The 19,751-nt window shown below is 38.9% G+C and overlaps 1 protein-coding gene across 5 annotated transcripts in view; it reads right to left on the bottom strand.

The window, feature by feature from the left end:
• Positions 1–19,751, bottom strand: part of LOC121643997 (disco-interacting protein 2 homolog C) — a 237,961-nt gene that overhangs the window by 147,403 nt on the left and 70,807 nt on the right. For 4 of the 5 annotated variants that reach the window (XM_041991674.1, XM_041991676.1, XM_041991675.1 and 1 more), the window contains exon 1: positions 12,840–13,175. The exons of the other annotated variant lie outside the window; for it this stretch is intronic. In XM_041991674.1, coding sequence (XP_041847608.1) covers positions 12,840–12,975 — 136 coding nt within the window. In that variant the 5' untranslated portion in view covers positions 12,976–13,175. Of the gene's footprint in view, positions 1–12,839; positions 13,176–19,751 lie in introns of those variants that run through there. 5 annotated transcript variants of the gene reach the window in all.

The following is a 19,751-nucleotide window of genomic DNA, read 5'->3' as shown; positions in this document are numbered from 1 at the left end:
AAAGATGGGGCACCAAATGTGAAAGTGAATGGACCTCAGATTTAAAAGTGCTGGAACAATCACTGGATGGTCTGTTACAGCTGAATACAGTTTGTTCCTCACCAGCTTTGTTTGGCTTTAATCACACATCAAATGCAACAGTGAAATCCTTTAAACCATTTCTGTGCTTAACAGAGATTGAACAACACTAAGTTGAATCATCGTAACTATCACCACTATGCACAGCTTTTGGTTTTTCTCTTCCAGTAATGCCATGTTTGCAGAGCACTACGATGATGAAGCAGAGAGAGGAAGAAGAGGAGGGGAGAGGGAGAGTGGAGGAAGATTGGCTCAGATTTCATTACATTCTCTACATGAGTAAAATGCCTGGGAGGCTCCTGCCTTTTTCCCTCCCCGGTCTTCGATGACCAAGTGTGTGCTGTACATGCAGTCTCTTTGTCCTGCCCTGTATCTCTCTTTCTCTTCCGCAGTCATACAGAGAAAAATAATATCTAGCCATGTGTCAAGATTTCAGGTTTCTAAAATGGATTGGTCCCGCAGGGTCACTCGGAGCGGCTCCCCTGAGCCTCTGCAGCAATGAGAGGTAGAAAAATATTTTTGCAGCAGTTTATTACAGTCAGTATTTTATGATAAACTCCTGCTACATTCAGCAAATTTGGCAAGCGGAGCTCATCTAACATTCCTACCAATAAACACAAATGAATTCGCTTGAGAGGGGAGGTGCAGAGTGATGCAAAAAGATAGAAACACAAACCCAGAGAAGAGCTCACACACTGTGACTCCCCCACTTTAACAACTTGCCTCTGAGCCACCGGTCCATTTCATGCTCAGGCAAAAAAAAGGAATTGATCGAAGAGGAGAGACAGAGTGAGGTTTGCAATCATATTTGTGATGAGTTCACCATAGCTACATGTTCCAGACTCCCCCACCAAACCCAGACACACCAATGGGAGTTCTGAGCTTTCTATTGCAAGTACACCAGCTTGCAGCATAACAAGCAGCCACACCATCATCACTGAGATATCAACAGGTGGTGTTTTTACTCTGCTCCATCAGTTTGAGACTTATCTTGCATTCAGAAAACTCTCAAACAGCATCAAGCTGTAATGAACTGCAGTACAGGATACGTTTATTTAAAAGGCTGTTAGTCTTTGAACTTCCAGTTTAGCCAAATTCCTCTTTCCCATATTTTTCAAAGCTGCAATTACCACAAAAAGCAAAATCTAATGAGATTATCCTCATCAACAATGTTAAACAAGGCAGCAAATTATAACAGTTGGGCCTCAAATACAGAAGTGGAAGATAAGTGAGATAAGTGGGAAAAATTTTTCTCATATACTATGCAGCCATACGGTGATGCTAAGCATCGGCATGCTATATATTTGTTCACAAACTTCCAAGGAGGTGTACTTACACTTTAATCTAAACTACTTAGATGTTTTTACAGAGGGGCTGTATTTTTTTATTTAACTTAGATCTTAAATTTAACCTATTCAAATGGAATAAATCCAATATTGATTCATAAAACATGCGGATCATTTTTTCCGGTAACGTGACCCTACTCTCGGTGACTTACGGAGGTTCGGCGAGCTCTTAGCACGCATACACACACAAACTTGCGCCAGTGAGATGCACTACACCGGTGTTATGCTGAAAGCGTAACATAGTTGTCACGGCAACACGCACAGCTGAACTAGCTTAATCTACGTCATTGTAGGAATTTGAGTCAAACATTCTTTGCAGTTGTCATTAACATTGATACATCATCTGAGATCTGAACTTTAAGAATATTTAGAACGCCTCCACTATATGAGATGGTTTTATCTGGACATTTAAAAATGAAACTCTTCTGTCCTGAGTGGGTTTTTTCATCACAGCTTTTCTGGCTGTGGATCTGGGGAAACAAGAAAAGTAGGTGGTGTTACACAATTAGCTGTAAATGAATCAATATCCAATTCAATCAGATTGAATCAAAATCTAATCAAAATAGGCTTTGAGAATCAAATTGATTAGATTCGATTCAGGGAATTAGGGACAACACCCAGCCCTATTTTACAGTTTTAGTAAAACAATAATCCTTTTAAAAAGGAAAAAGAGTTGTGTTATGTGAGCTTAGCTGCTCTGCTGAATCAGACTTTAGCTATAAATTTGAGGTTCATGGTTTAACTAATTATGTCGCAAGCTTTGTAATTTCCCTCTGTAATTTCTGTGTTTCTACTTTATGGTACTCATCTCTTACTCTGTACCTTCTAATCTGTAGTTGGCCTCACAAAGTTGCCTTGTGCTGGTTTTTATACCTTCATTTGTTGTTTCTCTAACATCTAACTCTGTAAACATCAAGAAATGACTCATGTCATGATAAAGGACTGTATTATGAACTGGCTGTTGTTCATATGAATTTGTTACCGTCACTGGTTTTCACTGGATTTACAGAAGATTGTACTAAAGGAAAAGTTCCTTTACGATAAAAAGCATGAAAAAAAAAGTCAAAACTGTCAGTCTAGTAGCTCCCGACAGAAAACTTCCTTTTCCAACTCTATTCCCAAACAAAATTCAAAGTTCAGAGTTCAACGCTTTATTAACGAGCCAGCTCCGTTCCAGTGTTGACTAAATACCACATCAAAACTGAAGTTAGATTGGAGGATAAAGTGGCACCTGTTGTAATAGAATACAGGAGTTTTATCTATTTACCCACAAGGCTCAGGCGGACATGATGTGACACGCCAACAACAGCCTAGATTTACTTGGAAAACCAGTCAACCTACCAAACCAAAACACTGATATTCCAGTTCAATGAAAAGCTCAAAGAGGAGCAACATTCAGAGAAATAGAGGCTTCACTCCGATTGGATTTGTTCAGTTAGTTTTACTACATTACCACTAGTTGTCTTAAAACCCAGAATTCAAAGGTTTTCTGTTACAGAAAGAGCCCAAATTACAACTAGAAATACAAAACTGAAAGTATTTTTATTTGTAAAGCTGGTTAAAACATCCGTTAGGGTCTGTGTGTTTTGTGCTAAGCTGGTTCTTGGAATTATGTTAATAAAGTTTCTGGGTTTGACTTGATCTTTGGTTTTCAGTGAAGCTTCCTTCAGTTCAGGTTCATGTTTCTGAGCTTTATGATTGGTATTTTCTTCTGATCGCCTGTGTTAATCCATTTTAGGATTTCATATGCTGGTTCAGTTTATATTGTGGTTTTTCTTGCTTCCTCTTTAATTTTTTAGAGATTTTCCTCTTACGTATTCTATACACCCCGGTCACACCTGCAGCTCCTTCAGCATAAATATTTCAGCTTTTTCTTTGCTCAGGGACACATCTTTGTAGTCGCGTCTTGTGTCATTTGTTGTTGCCTTAGCTAAATTTTTTTTTACTTTTTTCCTGCCACAGCAGCAGTTTGAAAATGAAGTGCTTTAATGTCGTTATCAGTTTACCTCCAGTCAGTCAAGTCTACATTTAGGTCCTCCTTCAAACATGGTTTGACAATACCATGAATCATGAAGTGGAAATTTCTTAAATCTAATTACTACTGAAGAGAAAAAGTGAGATGGTTAAATGGGAAATGATCTTAACTTTGTTTAGGTTCTACAAAGTGCTTTAGAGCGTGTTTCTCTATAACACGCTCACACTCTTGCAAATTCAAAGTACTTTTTTATTGTATATATTTATTTTAGTTTCCGTCTGCAGAGCTTTTCTACAATCTCTTCTCTACACTCACAGAATGATAATATTAGGAGCATATGTGGCATTCCCAGTCCACCCAATGAACTCCGACCACATAAAAAAGCCAGAGATGATGGACCAATAACATACAGTAAATCTTAAAAATAAAAACCTGATGTTGAACAAATTCCAGAGGAGCTACTTTGACATCCAAAAGGATGGAAAGGTATCATTTTGTTCAAGTATTTTTTATAAATATTGAATAAATTTAATGAAGTCACAGCTTCTTTTTTTTTTATTTTTTGGTCATCATCTGCAGACAGTTTAGTAAAACTGCTACCATCTTCATCTCTGACCTCAACGATCTGATGCTAAGCTGTGGAAACAACAGTTAAGATGATTTATGGGGAAATAAAATCATCTTGAAAAGATGGCAAATGATCAGACAAACACATCAAAAAGCTTGTGACTAATAAAACAGGTGGGTCCAGACTGGAACTGATCTTGTTTTGCTTTCTGTGACCATTGTCTAGATTTTATCTGACATAATGTAAATACATGGAAGTGCAGCTATAGTACGTTTGCTTTCAGACCAGGTGAAGTTGTTATAAACTAGAAAAATGCACATTAACAGTATAAACTCACCTCCGTCATCTTATTTCAGTGAGTTTTAATAAAAAGCTGTGTTACAGTGTTGTCTCTTCTAAACACTTCTGCCACGATTACTTCATTTCACAATTAATCGCTGTATTAAACACCACAATTAATTAATTGTAAAGTTTCCTTAATATTGTCACTTTACATAAGAGAGAAACTCAAAACCAGCTTCTCTCACCTAGATAATGCTAAATTATAATATGACATAAGTAATAACCTTATTTTGAGAAAAAGAAAAAAAAAGATCTCTTTGTATTAACATGTTAATTTGACACCCCTAATTAAAACTTATAGACATATTAGGAGTATTCATGTGATTTTACACATTTATAGTGTTGGAAATATAATTAACACATAAAAATCATGATTACTTCTTTCACAATGATCATACCAAGAAAATCTGTAATCAAGACGTCTCTTCTAGCACCTCTATGTCTTCCTTATGGTACGCTGACGATAACACCTCCTTCCAGATGCACTTGTGTGCATTTTCAGTAGAGGGAGGGATTTCTGTAACACTGGTGCTGATACGGGTCCTTCTTCTGCTTTCTGTTCGCAGCTTCTACGTCATTTCGTGCAGCTCTGTTTTATTTGTACTTTTTCTTTGGTCTAATCATGTGAGATGTGGGGCTGTTAAGTCTGTTCCAACCAATATCAGTCATTCTTGTGCATGAGGGACTTTTGGTGTTTGCATGAGACTCAGCAGTCTTCATGTTTTGCATTTCAAGCTCTGGATGAATGACGACCCAGGTGTGTGTTTGTGGGTCTGCGTTTGAAAACAGGATGTTGGAAAAAGGCAGAGGGGAACTGAGAAGCCAAACCAGTCAGGACGCAGACATCCTGAGAAGCTGGAAACCACCCACCCACACACACACACACACACACACAAATTCATGCTTAGAGTAATTTGCACACACTTCTGCATCCAAAGGATGACACGTTAACACGGGAAAGGGGCAATCACATGCGACGTGGACCATGAGGAAGGGAAACCAACACACACAGACACACACTGACCTCGGGCCTCCACACTGTCTCTTCACTGCAAATATAAACATTTGTAGAACAAGTTTAACAGGCCTACACTTCCCATAATCCCACAGGGATTTCTTCATTTTACACAGAATCATAAAAACATTTTTGTTCAGTGAAGAACGTAAATTAAAAACACTATAGTTAAGATCTGTGAACATTTTCTGAGGGTCTTGATTCACACATTTCTTTTTATCAGCTGATTGTCTTCAGTTGTAAAACATATCTGGGGTTGTTTTGTTCATGTAGCGAAAAGAAATGCCATGCTTCTGAAAAGCAACGGGGTCTAAAAATCATATCTGGTGCATCAAGCATTTTTCTGAAAGTCACCAGGAGGGTTTCATTCTATAAACACGAGCTTACACTCCAGTAAACCAGCGTGTGGTGAAGAAGGGTTTCTACAGGCTTGGTACTCCAGCAAATGAACACAAAGGCTTGTTACAGGTAAACTGACAACAAAAAAATGAACATTAAACCAATTAAACATGGGATTTTGCATAGACTTGCTATTTTTTCATGTGTTAAGAGCAAAAAGAATGAATAGCAAGAAGGGAAATAATGTACGATTTCAAAATGTGGAGAGCTAGAAGTAAGCTACGAAACAACTACTAAATGACATATGCTAGCAATGTAGCCTATATCCCTACTTTTTATCAACAGCATACAGCCTACTTTACTGGACAGGCTTAAAGAAATGGAAAAACTTCCCAGCTGTTCAAAACATCACTTCAGATTTGCTCTTCTAGTCAGACACATGGTCACACACCTGACTCAAATTAATTGTTCAGAACTTGACATCAGTTTAATCTGAATCAAGTGTGATGGAGCAGGAAAACATATAAAACCTGCAGGACAGAAACCCTCAAGGACTGGATTTAACCCTTTCATGAACAGTGTCCACTATAGTAAAGCCCTGTTTAAAGGCTGTTTTTAGTATTTACCTGGGTGAGGGTGATATATTTGCAAATGCACCACTTCAGTGAACATCAGTGAATCATTCAATACACTGCCAGTCACCATAGAACAAACAAATTTATTACAAAATGTCATATATACACAAAGATGAAGATACGGCTGTGTTTTAACAGAATATATAAAGATGTCCGAATATTATTTTATAAATATTTTTATAGAATAGCTACAAAGAAATCAAATAAATAGAAGAATAAAAGTAAAGTAAAAGAAAATGTCTGCTGTACAGCTTAGTAAAAATTAAAGTAAGCTGTTAAAAAGGCACTTTTATAGCTCCAGGTTCAATCTGAGCATGTTTTTCCAACTACTACAAAATCCATAAAAAATGTTTCACAATGCAAATCTGCACAAGACAAACAGATATGTACCTCAAGTGGTTAAATGCCTGAGATACCTTAAACACACAAAAACACATACACCTTTATCCCACACAGCAGGACAGGAGGCCTAAACAGCTGAGACAAGGATGCCAGTCAAGCTTCACCTCAACGACAATCCATCACTGCTGCGGAAACTAAAAAACCTACTTCACCCGCTATCTGAATACTCCATCTGCTGCCCAAAGACCCAGAGCCACACAGCGAGCGGAGCGCTGTTTACTGTGGTATGTATGACATGGACAAACATGTGTGAGCTGGTGCAGGGGTGCAGAACAGTTGTGGGAAAGTTGAGTAAGAAAATGTGGAATGAGGGTGCCGTGACAAGATCGGCTTCTAGGGTGAAAGATCATAACTGGTGTCAGAGCAAACACGTCAGAATTTTACAAATAGCTGAATGCAGTTTTAGCTGGTTCTGGACATCATGAAAACCTGAACCATAAACCTTCCTTTATCCACTGCTGCTTCTTTGAAATGTCATATGTTTTCATTTTGTAATGTGCACCGTACATACACAGAAACTAGCGTGCACTTCTTATATCTACCTTTGTTTATGAGATAGACGGTAACCACTGCACACTGTAACCTTATATCAAATGTCTCTTTTAGGCTTTTAAAGCCAGCAAGATCAGTCAAGTCAAGATGGCATTTTGCAGCAAAGAATGAGCTGTATCAAGTTACTAGTTTCGTTTTTATTGAGAAACTTGCCTGCGCAGGATCTGTCACCATGGCTTATTCACCAGCCCTTTAACTAAGTAAGCTTTCATGTTGCAGCTTTGTTCATGATAAAAAACTATTTCTCTTCCAGGACAATAATATTGTGAATTAAATTACACTGAACTGTATACAAGTTTGCCTCAACATCCATCTGCTGCAATCATATCATTTCCAATCCAAGATTTGTTGTCCCAGAGGTAGCAAAGAGTATTATTATCAGAGAAGCTGACTGTTGGCGGTGGCGGGCTCAGCCCTCTCAGCAGATCTGAAACTAGGCCTCAAAGGGTTTGACCTCCCTCAACATAAAACAAGCTGGTGTTTGGCTCTGTCAGCAGCTCCTGTAGGTGTTTGTTGCAGACAGAACTTAAAGGAAGGGAACTGATCTGAGAAAAGTAAACCAGGAGCAAGTAAATCTGAAGAAAAATGTCTGCAGGATCCTGCTGTAATCTCTGTATTGAATTACATCTATCCATTACTCTCCAACAAATCCCTGCAGTCCTTTAACATGGGAACAGATGTTGTTGTCTGGCTTGGAAGACATCTCAGACAGCTACAGTTTGAGTATCATGGCTGTTAAAGTGAAAGGGAACCTTCTTCACTTCATTTATATCCATCTGTTTGACAGCAGCAGCAGCACGATGCAAAAACGCATTTTCATAATCAATAATTCCAACACAATAGACGCTGGGGATTAATATGTTATGCAAAGTATTGAGTGTTAGTGAGTTACGTCATGCCTGCTTTAAATAAATAAATGAAAAGAAGATGAAGAAAAAGGAGCAACAAGGAAGAAGATAAGGGAAAACTGGTAGGCAACCTGCTCTGTTATGAGCACAAATGTTCACGTTTTCTTGTGTTTTATGGTTGTTACAGGAGAATACCACTAGGGGGCGCATTAGAGAACTCACTGGGCAGAGCTGCTACACTTGTACGGTGTAAAGATATTTATGGTGACAATAGAAGAGGTTAGTACTTAATTTATTTTGCAGTAGTATCGTAGATAACATATTAGGCCCCTAACCCAAGGACATTGTGTCGAGCCTTTTAAACTTTCCGTCATTTTTACCCGACAACCCTCTGACCTTAACATTCGTTAAAACAGGTCCCTGCCCCCCCGAGGTTCCTCCCATACTGCAGCTTGCAAACACACAGCGTTAGTTCTCATCCAGACTGGTACCATTCAAACTTCATTTCTGCTTATTAGCTTTGTTTGAACTTCGGTTCAGACGTGATAAGCTACATGTTTAGGCCTGGAAAGCCTGCTTTATTATAGATTGGCTAATTTGCCATCTTAATTTTCTGACAATGACTGCAATGATTGTCTGCAAATGACAAAATAAGAAGCAGAAACCAAAGCAACCCTGAATTATATTATTTCCTTTATTGTTTACTTTTAATAACAAAAAATCTCATTTTGGTATAAATAACTGTATTCCAATTTAATAACTTAAATAAGCCCTTTTTGCCTTATTACTAGGCGTTATAAATAAGGGAGATAACATGATCCAATTTATATTCCCAACATGTCATGTGTGACACTCATCAATCATACCCAACATATCTCTTAAGGTGACCAATTAACCCAAGATGCATGTCCAAAGACACGCATCTTGGGTTACCTGATGACTAAATTCTCTCTTAGCTTTCATTTTTATAATTACAATGTTTACCTTCCATCTCTTCTACCTACCTACATAATAATGCACTATAACACAGTTTATCAAATAAAAAAAACAACTATCACCCAGACAACAAAACAAACTTATGGTCTCACTTTTATTGCAACTTCTCAAGTGAAAAATTAGATGATAGAAATCCTGTTTAACATAAGGAAAAATTAAATACACTGTGTGTGCAAATGTTTGCCACTATATCTGCTTTTTCAGTGGGTCATCAGCATGTAGCATAGCATCACCACGTATGAATGGGGAGTGAATGAATACTGAATACAGTGTAAAGTACTTTGAGTGCCTTAAAAAGTACTTTAAAAATCTACCTTTCATTTAGCGCTTTGCACCAACTCAGATTTACAAACTAGGATCCAAACACGACATGTTCAAGTATAACAATCATTAACAGTATTTTAGAAACTCAGACCAGAACAAGCAGAAAGGTCTGGACGTCGGAGTGTTTCACTCTGAGTGGTTATTAAGTGAGTGACTTGATAATGAAATATTGAACAGTGATGTGTTTGAACAAGACTTGATAACATGTAAGATTAAGTAAAAGCTAAAATGAAATTAATGTCAGCAAGAATAAAACGAAAACACTCTCATGCGCTACACACTGTCCTCATCTGCCCTTACAGCTTAACAGCCCGGTCACCCCTCTGCTCCTCCTCATCATCTCTAATTATACTCATGTTTAACAGTTCCACAATTAGGAGGGTCATTCAGTAGGAGCTCCACTGCACCCAAAAGCCAGAATGACTCTAGAGAAATGACCTGTAATTATATAACAGAAAGCAGCTCTTTCAGCTGAACAACATTAACAATGAAATAATTAAAAGTAATACAAAAGTAAGATGAAGTTAGGCCATGCATAAACCAACTAAAAGGCACAGTGTTAACTGGCTAGTTGGGTGATGACAACGTCACTCAGTTTGACGTGATAATAAACGACAAAAGAAAAACTCGTTTGCATATCGGCACAGCATGCACTTTCACAGCTCTAATAGATGAGACTGCACTTTAGTTAATTAAATAATGTTTTTAAGTGCATTTTAAATTAAAACAGCTCTGGGAAATAGTCTCAATTTCTTTACTTGTTTATAAACTTAACATGCAAACAAAAAACAGTTTTAGATGCATTTCACTCAGATTTGGAGGCATAACTGTGTGCTGCAAATGAAAAGGTCAGTAGGCTGAGTTTAGTTGATTTACCGTGAAATACATTCTTGGTTCCCTCAACATGACCTTTTTTCTCCATCAGCTGCAGCAGTGTAATACAGCAAAACCCAGCACACAGACACACCTGCTGCATAATGATGAGTGGTTGTGGCCAGGGGTGGAGGTAGCCTTATGAGTGCCATTAGCACTAAATCTGTCCCTATGCAGCCAGAGTAAAGCAGATCTATTTACAAGCCCAGGCAAGCTCACACCAGCACGTCTATCATAGCCTTGTTGCGCTTATCACACCTTCATTTTTTGAATGTTTTGTTTAGATTTGTTTATTGGTTCCTCTTAATATGAACACATGTAAGGGCAAAACATAATAAAAACCAAAAGGATGTATGAAAATATATTATATATATTAAATAACACCTAGCCCTTACATTTGTTGATCTGAGCGGTGTTTATTGCGACTGTGTCTTTTTATAGAGATGGAGGAGTCTGTGGGGGTGAATGATGCTAAACATATAAATTAGCTATAGCTAAGTTAGCTCACATAAGACTTAAAACAGTCTGACAAGCCTAACCTGAAAACAAAACAAAACCAAACTATATGAGCTTTTTTTAGAGGAAAATAGTAAGATATATATAACATGATATAAATGAAAATAGCAGAATTAAGAACAATTAGCTGTTCCAAACTGATGGCAAGAAAATCCAGATTATTCAAAGTAGCTTAAACCTGAACCTTAAATTCTACTTACAGTCAAAAGGACTTGAATTTGAAATGAAATAACAAATCCAAGTAGCTCAGCAGTAAAACTCAACATTAATGTTGCTACAACCAAACTAGCATGAATAGCCTAGCTCGGTTGCTCAGAAGCAGCATCAATAGTCAAGCTAAGCTAATTTTTCCAGGTTATTAGCCTTGATGTGAAATGATATCTGCCAACGCAGCATTTCTAAATCAAATCATTACCAAAGTGGAAGCTCTCCAGTTTAACTGAAGACATGGCTATGCTAATGTTAGGCCTCCACAAGTAAGAATTATATTTTTCTATGTTCTTCTGTACACCACAAAATGTTTAAAGTCTAGCCACTATCTTACCAGGAAGAAAAGTTAGGTGTGCTGCACACCCTTTAGAGGATTCTTTAATTGACACTGTTAGCCTAGTTTATCCGTTATAAAGCTACTGTATGTGGTGGCTATTACTTATTCTGGCCAGATAAGACACCTTGCCGGCTGTGGTCGAGGAGGCTTGGGGTCGAGGGGCTATCATGGGAAGAAGACATTTCCTTCAACAGGGACCCATGCATCCTCTAAAGGTTGTTAGCACGGTCACGCCAGATAAGATTAGCACCTAAGCACAGAAACCAATAGATGTAGCAAAGATTGGTTAGGAAGGAGACAGGAAAGGAGACGGGATTAAGGACTCACGGACAAAAGTATGCAGATATCTAAGAATTACAGCCATGCAGGTGCTGCAAACCTATTCTCCTCTGAAAAAGCCCTGCAGTAAAGATGAGCTTAGATTGTCCATGGACGGATAACAGCATCATTAACTGTCTGCTCTCCCCACTTGTTATGTTGAACTAGTGTTGATCCCAACAGCAACATGAACTGCTTTACTGAAAGATGGATGGGTAAAACCATAAATGGGGAAAGTCAGTTGTTATCCCTTAGCAGGTGGTCCTCTGGGATGTCTGGAATGTGATGACAGACTGGCAGAGGAACCTCTGCTATGTGGATAATGTAGCACTGCCATGACATTCCGTAAAATGTCCTTCGTCTGTCGTCTACCTCTAGGAACAGCTGTGCATGTTTTCCTAATTTTCTTCATTTAAAACAACTATACGTGTTTACTCACTCAAAATATTTTTTGGGCGTCAGTTTCATTGTTGTTGCAACAAAATTAACCATAATTGAAAGAAAAAAAATTATTAATTTAGTTCATGTCCTTTTACCCATTTGGCTGAACTGTGTTGAGGCATGGTTCAGAGAGCTTATCCAGGATAAGAGGAAACATCTGTGATGTTACTGTACAGTGTATGAGCATACAGATGCAAATCCATTACAAACACTCATAAACATCAGTGAATATCACCCAAATTGCAGATCTTAACAAGCCTCTTTTAGCCTCTAAAAGTATACCACAGACAAATAGATGGAGTGAAGCTGATGCTTTTGAGCATCCATTTTCTTTAGTAGCTGTAATTGTATTTCTGTGTAAGGCTTTCGAGTCCATGATGACAGCCCCAAAGGTACATAAAAGTATGCTGTATCATAAGCTGAAGGTTTATCAAACTTGTATGCGACAGAGGAAATATTACATTTTTCACTTGTTTATCAAACCCTACTTGAGTGTTACCAGACAAGTCTACAAAGATACAGTGTTCACGTGGGAGCTCCCTGGTCCCTTAAAGAGCTACTAGAACAGTTTGGTTAAAATGTGAACAGCCATGTGGCTTATCCACAGGAGACTGAATACAATTAGTTCCACAAATGTACATCTGAAACAAAAAACAGGATTCATCGAAGAACAAGCCATAAAAACAGATTAGAAACAGATGATTCTCATATCAAGGCTCCATACCTTCATGAACGTGCTGTATATCTGTCAGTCTACAGGATGTGGACCACCTCAGCTCCTTCCAGTCCATTCCTGCCCCACCAACGTCTCCATCAGAGTGCCCTCCTCCCTGCCTAAAAGCCAGACTTTTCATCTCCATGAATCTTTCATGCTGCTCGAAACACTAACACACTCTGGAACAAAACCTGCAGACATATCCTTCCCCACGAAACGGGTTCATCTCCACACCGGGGACCTCTCACCACTCTCCCCGTCTACGTCGCACACTCCCACTCCTGCTCTCTGACAGTCTGACCTACTGTGCGCTTCCTCCGTCTGTCTTCTGTGCCTCTACCTTTCTGCTGCCGTCTCTTTCATCCTGTATTTGATCTCTTGTGTATTCCCTTCTCCCTGCTTTTCTGTCTGACCTCAATATGTTACTGCAAGTCTCCACGCCCATCCAGATCACACACACAGGATAACATGCAGGACTCCCATGAAAACACTTTTTTATACCAGTTTTTTGAGCTGTGATAAATAAATTCACCTTTTTTTCAGCTATTTTTAGCTTTCAACCACAACTACAATTTCCATCCGTAAATACCAAGCCACTCCTTTATATTATATTAATATAAGCAAAACGAACTTAGTGTCATATTTTCATAATCTAAAAAAGTAAACCGATGTGATTTTAAACATGACCTTAAAAGACAGGACTGCAGCTGAGGAAGTCCTTACTTTTGACATCAGGTGTCAGCTGAAATAAGTCAGTCCAGACCGCACACACTCACATGACCTTTAAGTGTTCTTATCAGTGACTGCCAGTTTGTGAATGTGTGAAAGGAGGAAGGAGTAGCTGAAAGTGTGCGAGGCACGGGGTGCTGGACTTCCATGTGTATGGGCGTTTTTCTTATCTTGCCATGCGCCGTCTAAATAACAGACTGAACTGAAGTGATACCCTCTAATTATGTACTCTCCTACTGTCACACCTGCTGTACAACAAGCTTAAAAACCTGTGTGGCAACCAAAGTGGTTTCTAAACCTGCAAACCTTATTAAACCAATCAGTGCAAGTTGCAACTTAGATGCAATACATCTATAATAATTGTAAAGTGTTCAAATATTACAATTCCCATAGATTTCTATTAATCAACAACCAAAACCACACATCCTTTAAGCTGAACTTGTACCCATTTCATTTGCAGAAACAACCCTCCTCACCTATTTCTTAATTATGAAATGACAGCTACATTCAAATTAACAAGCTACAAATAAGCTGACATTACAAATGAGACCATTTACCTGCAGGATAAGCCAGAAATCAGCGCCTTGTGAGAGGGTCCCCTGTCAGCTCGTCGTCACTGACCTCCAGACTATCTGAAGGGCTGCCGTCTCTGCTGGTAGTCTGGTCTGAAGTCGTCAGACAGACTGTGTCACAAGAAAAATGCTCCCAAGAAACACGGCTGCCCCGTTCCCATAATTCAGGTAAATGAAGTCGAGCTGCTACATTATTTAACCATGGCCAGTCTCCCCTGCTGATCCAAATCTGTCACTTCACCTCGCACTTCGCTCGGGGTGACAGGGCCCTTCTGCACCGACACACAAACACATTCATGCACACACACAATGCCTGTCATGTGCACAAATATGGGATCACACACAGAAGCAAAAGGATTCATTCTCTACATACATACATACATACATACATACATACACACACACACACACACACACACACACATACACATACACATACACATACACATACACATACACATACACATACACACATACACACATACATACATACATACATACATACATACATACATACATACACAAATGTAGTCCATTCAAAGCCTAAAAACAGTTCTTTCTAGGACATTCCTCCACCTCCTGGCAGGTTCTTTCAACCCAGTTAAACCGGATCCAAGTTACATTAAAACTTTTACAAGACCCAGAATAAAATGGACCCATTGGGGAAGAACAAGAACAAGGAAGAGGGAAGACCACAGTAAAGGAAGAAATTGTACCCAAATGGTATTTTGATTGATAGATTGTGACATATCAGAAATTATTACAACCAGGTCAGACAGCCACAGTGGACTTCAGTAGATGGTAAAATATGGACCTCATATGTACAACAGGATATCCAAAGACTTTTGTTTTTTTAATTTTTTAAATAATTTTAATGCCTAATCAGGATCTTTTGGCATTATTCTTTAATAAAAGGTAACTATAGTCCTTTAACATCTAATGCACAGCTTCTCAAGCAGAAGCTAAATGTATAAACTATGCAATATTTGACTTTTCCTAAAATAAACGAAGTAATTTTAGTCCTAAACCTAACCAAGAGGAAAAACAGTTGTCCTGTTTGCCCACCGCAGTGGTTTACTGTAAAGTTTAAGTGCTGCTAGCGGTGGCTCTTAACTCAAATGAAGTCATCATCTCTTATATGAACTCTAACAAGTCCAACCTTCCCCACTTCCTGTTAAAGTCTTTGGCTTTGTCTTTGGGATTAAAGACTTACTGAAGATGAAGAAAAAATCCATTTGTCAGACATTACATGCTCTGTAAACACTAGGCCCACCTTATTTACAACATTATTTGATCATTTGTAAGAGTAATTTTTCTTCTTTTCTTAAGCTGGATTTTTATGACTTGAGTTTGTAGAACAAGAGAAACTCCCCCTAGTTAACTTAAGGACAGTCTTCTCTGGTGAATTACAGGATCTCAGTTACTCTTAAAAGAGGTTCCTTGTCATTTCCCATGTTTAGGTTGGCTTACGGATCACTTTCCCCTTCCTTGCTTGCTCTTGTCCTTGTTCATTTCCTTTGCCATTACTTCCTTTTAGTTTTCATTTATTTAAACTCTCTCCATCTGATTTCCCCTCCTTGTTCATTCCTTCCTCCCATTTTTTCCAGTTTCTAAACCCAATTCTCTTTCCTGTTGCAGGCTTGCCCACCCTTCCCTATTTTGATCATCTCTCTCTGCCTCCTCTATTCCCAGTGAGTAGTAAGGCCATTTATGGGCAGCTTGCTCAGAGCTAAATCTCCCTCAGGCAGATCAGCAGAGAGTCAACATTTCCCTGGATTTAAGGTGGAATGGAGTCCTGCTGCCTCTGTCCAGAAAGGGCTATAAATATTATCCCTTTAACAATCATATCCCACAAAAATCCTTCAAATAAAATAAAAGACGATACACCATGACACGGAAACAAGACATTAGAATATGAGCTCATTTCATACAAGCAATAGGAAATTAACTGATGCTTGGAGGCTTTCAGACTATGACAGTTTGACTTTGTGTTTCACATTGTAAATTTAACTTCAGCCATTTTAAATATGCTTGCACAGCATTTATTTAGTTGAAACTGATAAAAGTCTTGGCAGGATCATTGGGCTTTTTTAGACTACAGACGAATGTCAAACAATAACAAAGTAGAATCAGAGGATGCTACACGGTGGTCATAAAGGGATGGACATGGTCAGCAACAATAGTCCATCAAATTCTAAGATCAAGTCATCAAAGCCAGCTGATATAGTAGAGGTTACTGTGCCCTTGGAAGACCAAATTCAAGAGGTCAACGAGTGCAAGAGGCCAAAATATGCTGAGCGGGTGATCAAATGCAAGAGTAATGTCTGGAAAGCCCACAGCGAACCAGTAGAAGTTAGGTGTGGGGTTTTGCTGGCTGGACCCTCAAACTCCCAGGAGTTCAGAGTCAGTTACGCAAAAAAGCCAAGAAGAACATCATAAAGGCTGCTGAAAAAGCTATAAGATGGCTGTGGATCAGAAGGGGAGAGCCGTGGAGTAGGGGGCAACTTTGACACAAGTCAGAGGCTGATCACCCCAGACTGGGTCGCCCGGGTGAGGGTGTTTGATGATCTGAAACAGTGGTTCCCTACCTATTTACCTCAGGGACCCTTCAGGCAAATACTAAAAAGCCATGGACAGGGGGTCCATGGACCCCACCCCATGCAGAAACCATACTTGGTTTTATGCTTTCAAAAAGTGAGATTCTCACCATAAATGATGCACTATGGCTGAGTGCTGCGCTTTGATCAAGCCAAAGTTAAATAGGCAACATACAGCCTTAATTTTTTCCCTTAAAATAGGGACAATTTGTGGACATTAATCACAAAAGCTGTAAATGTTCAAAGCTTCAGGGACCCCGTGTACTATTAGGAGGACCCCCTTCGGGGTCCCAGGCCAGAGGTTGGGAACCACTGATCTGAAACACCCTATGACCCTAGGTTCATCACTGAAGGTTTGCTCAAATAGTAATAATAGGTGTTTTCTAGAATCATGAATGTGGAGCTGAAATGGAGACTGTCCAGTTTTGATGAGTTTGTATGATTGATTTTTTTAGCCTCCATTTCTTTAGATATTTTCTCTTTTTCAGACCACTCTCTGTAAACCCTAGAAATGGGAAACCCCAGTAGATCACCAGTTTCTGAAATACTCATACCAACAACCACGCCACATTCAAAGTCAGTTAAATCCTCTTTCTTCCTCATTCTGATGCTTCAGCAAGTCGTCTTCACCATGTCTACATGACTTCATGTATTGAGTTGATGCCATGTGATTGGCTGATTAGATTTTCATGTTAAGCAATTAAACAGGAAGGAAAGGAACATTTATTTATATAGTACCTTTCACAGATAAAAACTACAAAGTGCTTTACAATAAAATAAGACAAAACATGCATAAAGCTTCATAAAAGAATACATGAATGCACACAGTCAGGAGAACCTTCATTTAACTAGAAGCCTGCTTGAATAAAAAAAGTCTCCAGCTGCTTTTTAAAGGATCCACAGAGTTTAAGCATTGCATATAGACTGGAAGCTCTTTCCAGAGTGTGTGTGCCACTTTCTGAAAGGATCAATCCCTTCTGGTCTTGAAGTGTATGCACAGGACCACTAGTAACCTCTGACCTGAGGACAGCCGAGCATGGGCTGGTAAGTGGTGATGGATGAGGTCAGAGATGTAGGGAGGTGCCTGCCCATGTAAAGCTCTAACAGTAAAAACCAGAACAGGTGAACCTTATAAAGTGGACGTAGAATGTAGATTAATATCTTGTCCTTGATGTCATGAAGTTCTGCTGGTGAGTAAAACCAAAATACTAGAAAATGCTCCAGCTTATCATGCATGTCAACTATTGGTAAAAAGGATTGTCTACCTAAAATAAAACACAATCAAGCATGTAGTAAGTTAAAAAATCCTAATTGTGATTTTACCCCCGAACTGTTTGTATCCTTCTGCACATCCACATGTATAAAACACACACCTCTAATATGAATTTGAGAGGAGGATACAGGTGGTTTCATGTGTATTAGGCGACGGTTTAAAGATATATGACAGCACAGAATAAGTAAGGATTTTGCCACAAACATATGTTTCTAGTCCATGTGTATCTGTGTGTGAGCATGCTAAGTTAGCCTGGGATTATTTCTCATATGGAGCCCAGCATGTACACTACAAGTGAACTCATTAGCCCTGGGAAATGTAACTGGAGAATCCGACCAGTTATTACAGTGTAGATTGTGTACAGTTTATAATGTGAATGTATAGACAGTCCACCTGCAACAAAAAGAAGCCTGGAAATAAAGTTTAATGAAATGTCTGTGTGCAGGTGTTCCATATACCTTATGACAATAATAATAAAAACAAATAATAAATAATAAATACTAAATAATATAGATATATATATATTATAATAGTTATAATAGTTATATATAATATATATATATATCTAGCACTAATAATAATATTTATTATTAATTAGCTTCAGCCCCCTGCAACTCTGCACTAGAATAAGTGTGTACAGACCCTGGATGGATGATGATTTAAAGGGCATTTAAGAAAAGAAAAAAAAAAGCCTATTCTACTGAAAAATTCTGAAACTGCTACTGAACTGCTTTGCCAAAAAGCCTAAAAGATGCTGAAGTTAGTGGCTCTCACACCTCATCATGTCATCCATTAATAAAATAAGGATATTGAGTGTTGTTTTGGATCTCTCTTGTCCAGACCTGCTGCATTTCTCATGTTTTAATTCCTTCCTAAAGATGAATTAAAACCTATAATTTCCTTTTTTACTCAGTCATTAGCTGCAGCGCTCTCCTCCTCCACCACTGTACCAATGCCATCAATGCAGCTCAAAGGGAAGTTGAATACACAAGGAGGTAATTAAGTCTCGTGCCTGTAAGCTCCTCTCACCTGCTGCATCGCTAAGCACTGCTGACACTCCCCGAGGCTGGCCAATACTTCATTATGGCTTAAGTGAAAAAGAATCAATAGCAGCCAAGCAGAGCAGTCAAGTCTGTAAAGCCTCCGTCTGACTTCTCTGTCAGGCATCAATCACAGACAGAGAGAGAGACAGAGGCGGTCAGAGGATCGGAAGGGAAAAGGCTGAGCAGCAAAGCTTCAGAGGGAAGAGAAAGATGTGCTGCAGAGTGCTGATAGGAGCGATGTGCAGCTGGCAGTTTTTGTGATGACATTAACAAAAGCAGGATGAGATACCCAATACGGCAGAAACTGATGCTGAGCTCTTAAACTGCCCACTTCCCTGATGTGATGGTGATACCATCATAAATCTCTATCAGGCATCAAAATATCAGCAAGCCTGAGGCAGAAGGAGAGCTGACTGAAAGTTTTCTACTCAACTTCTGAAGAGATATTAAGTCTTTGAAAAGTAAAAAATAAGACCTAAAAATAAAATATGTACTGCCGATGGAATCAGTGTTTGCCATAGAAGGGGAAAGGGTTAACCGAGCAAATCCGTGTGAACAAAGCAGATATTTGTTTTCCATTTGGTATAGGAGGCCAAACAAAAGCTAATCTCCTACATATGAACCCAAACAGTGACTGAAAGACTGAGTCAACAAGCTATATGGGACCTCTACAAGCACAAATGCAAACAGAAGCCAAGCACCTGCTT

This window comes from Melanotaenia boesemani, chromosome 8 (assembly GCF_017639745.1).
Source record: "Melanotaenia boesemani isolate fMelBoe1 chromosome 8, fMelBoe1.pri, whole genome shotgun sequence".
Lineage (NCBI taxonomy): Eukaryota > Metazoa > Chordata > Actinopteri > Atheriniformes > Melanotaeniidae > Melanotaenia > Melanotaenia boesemani.
The sequence above is the reverse complement of the archived record's forward strand: the minus strand, read 5'-3'. Positions and strand labels throughout refer to the sequence as shown.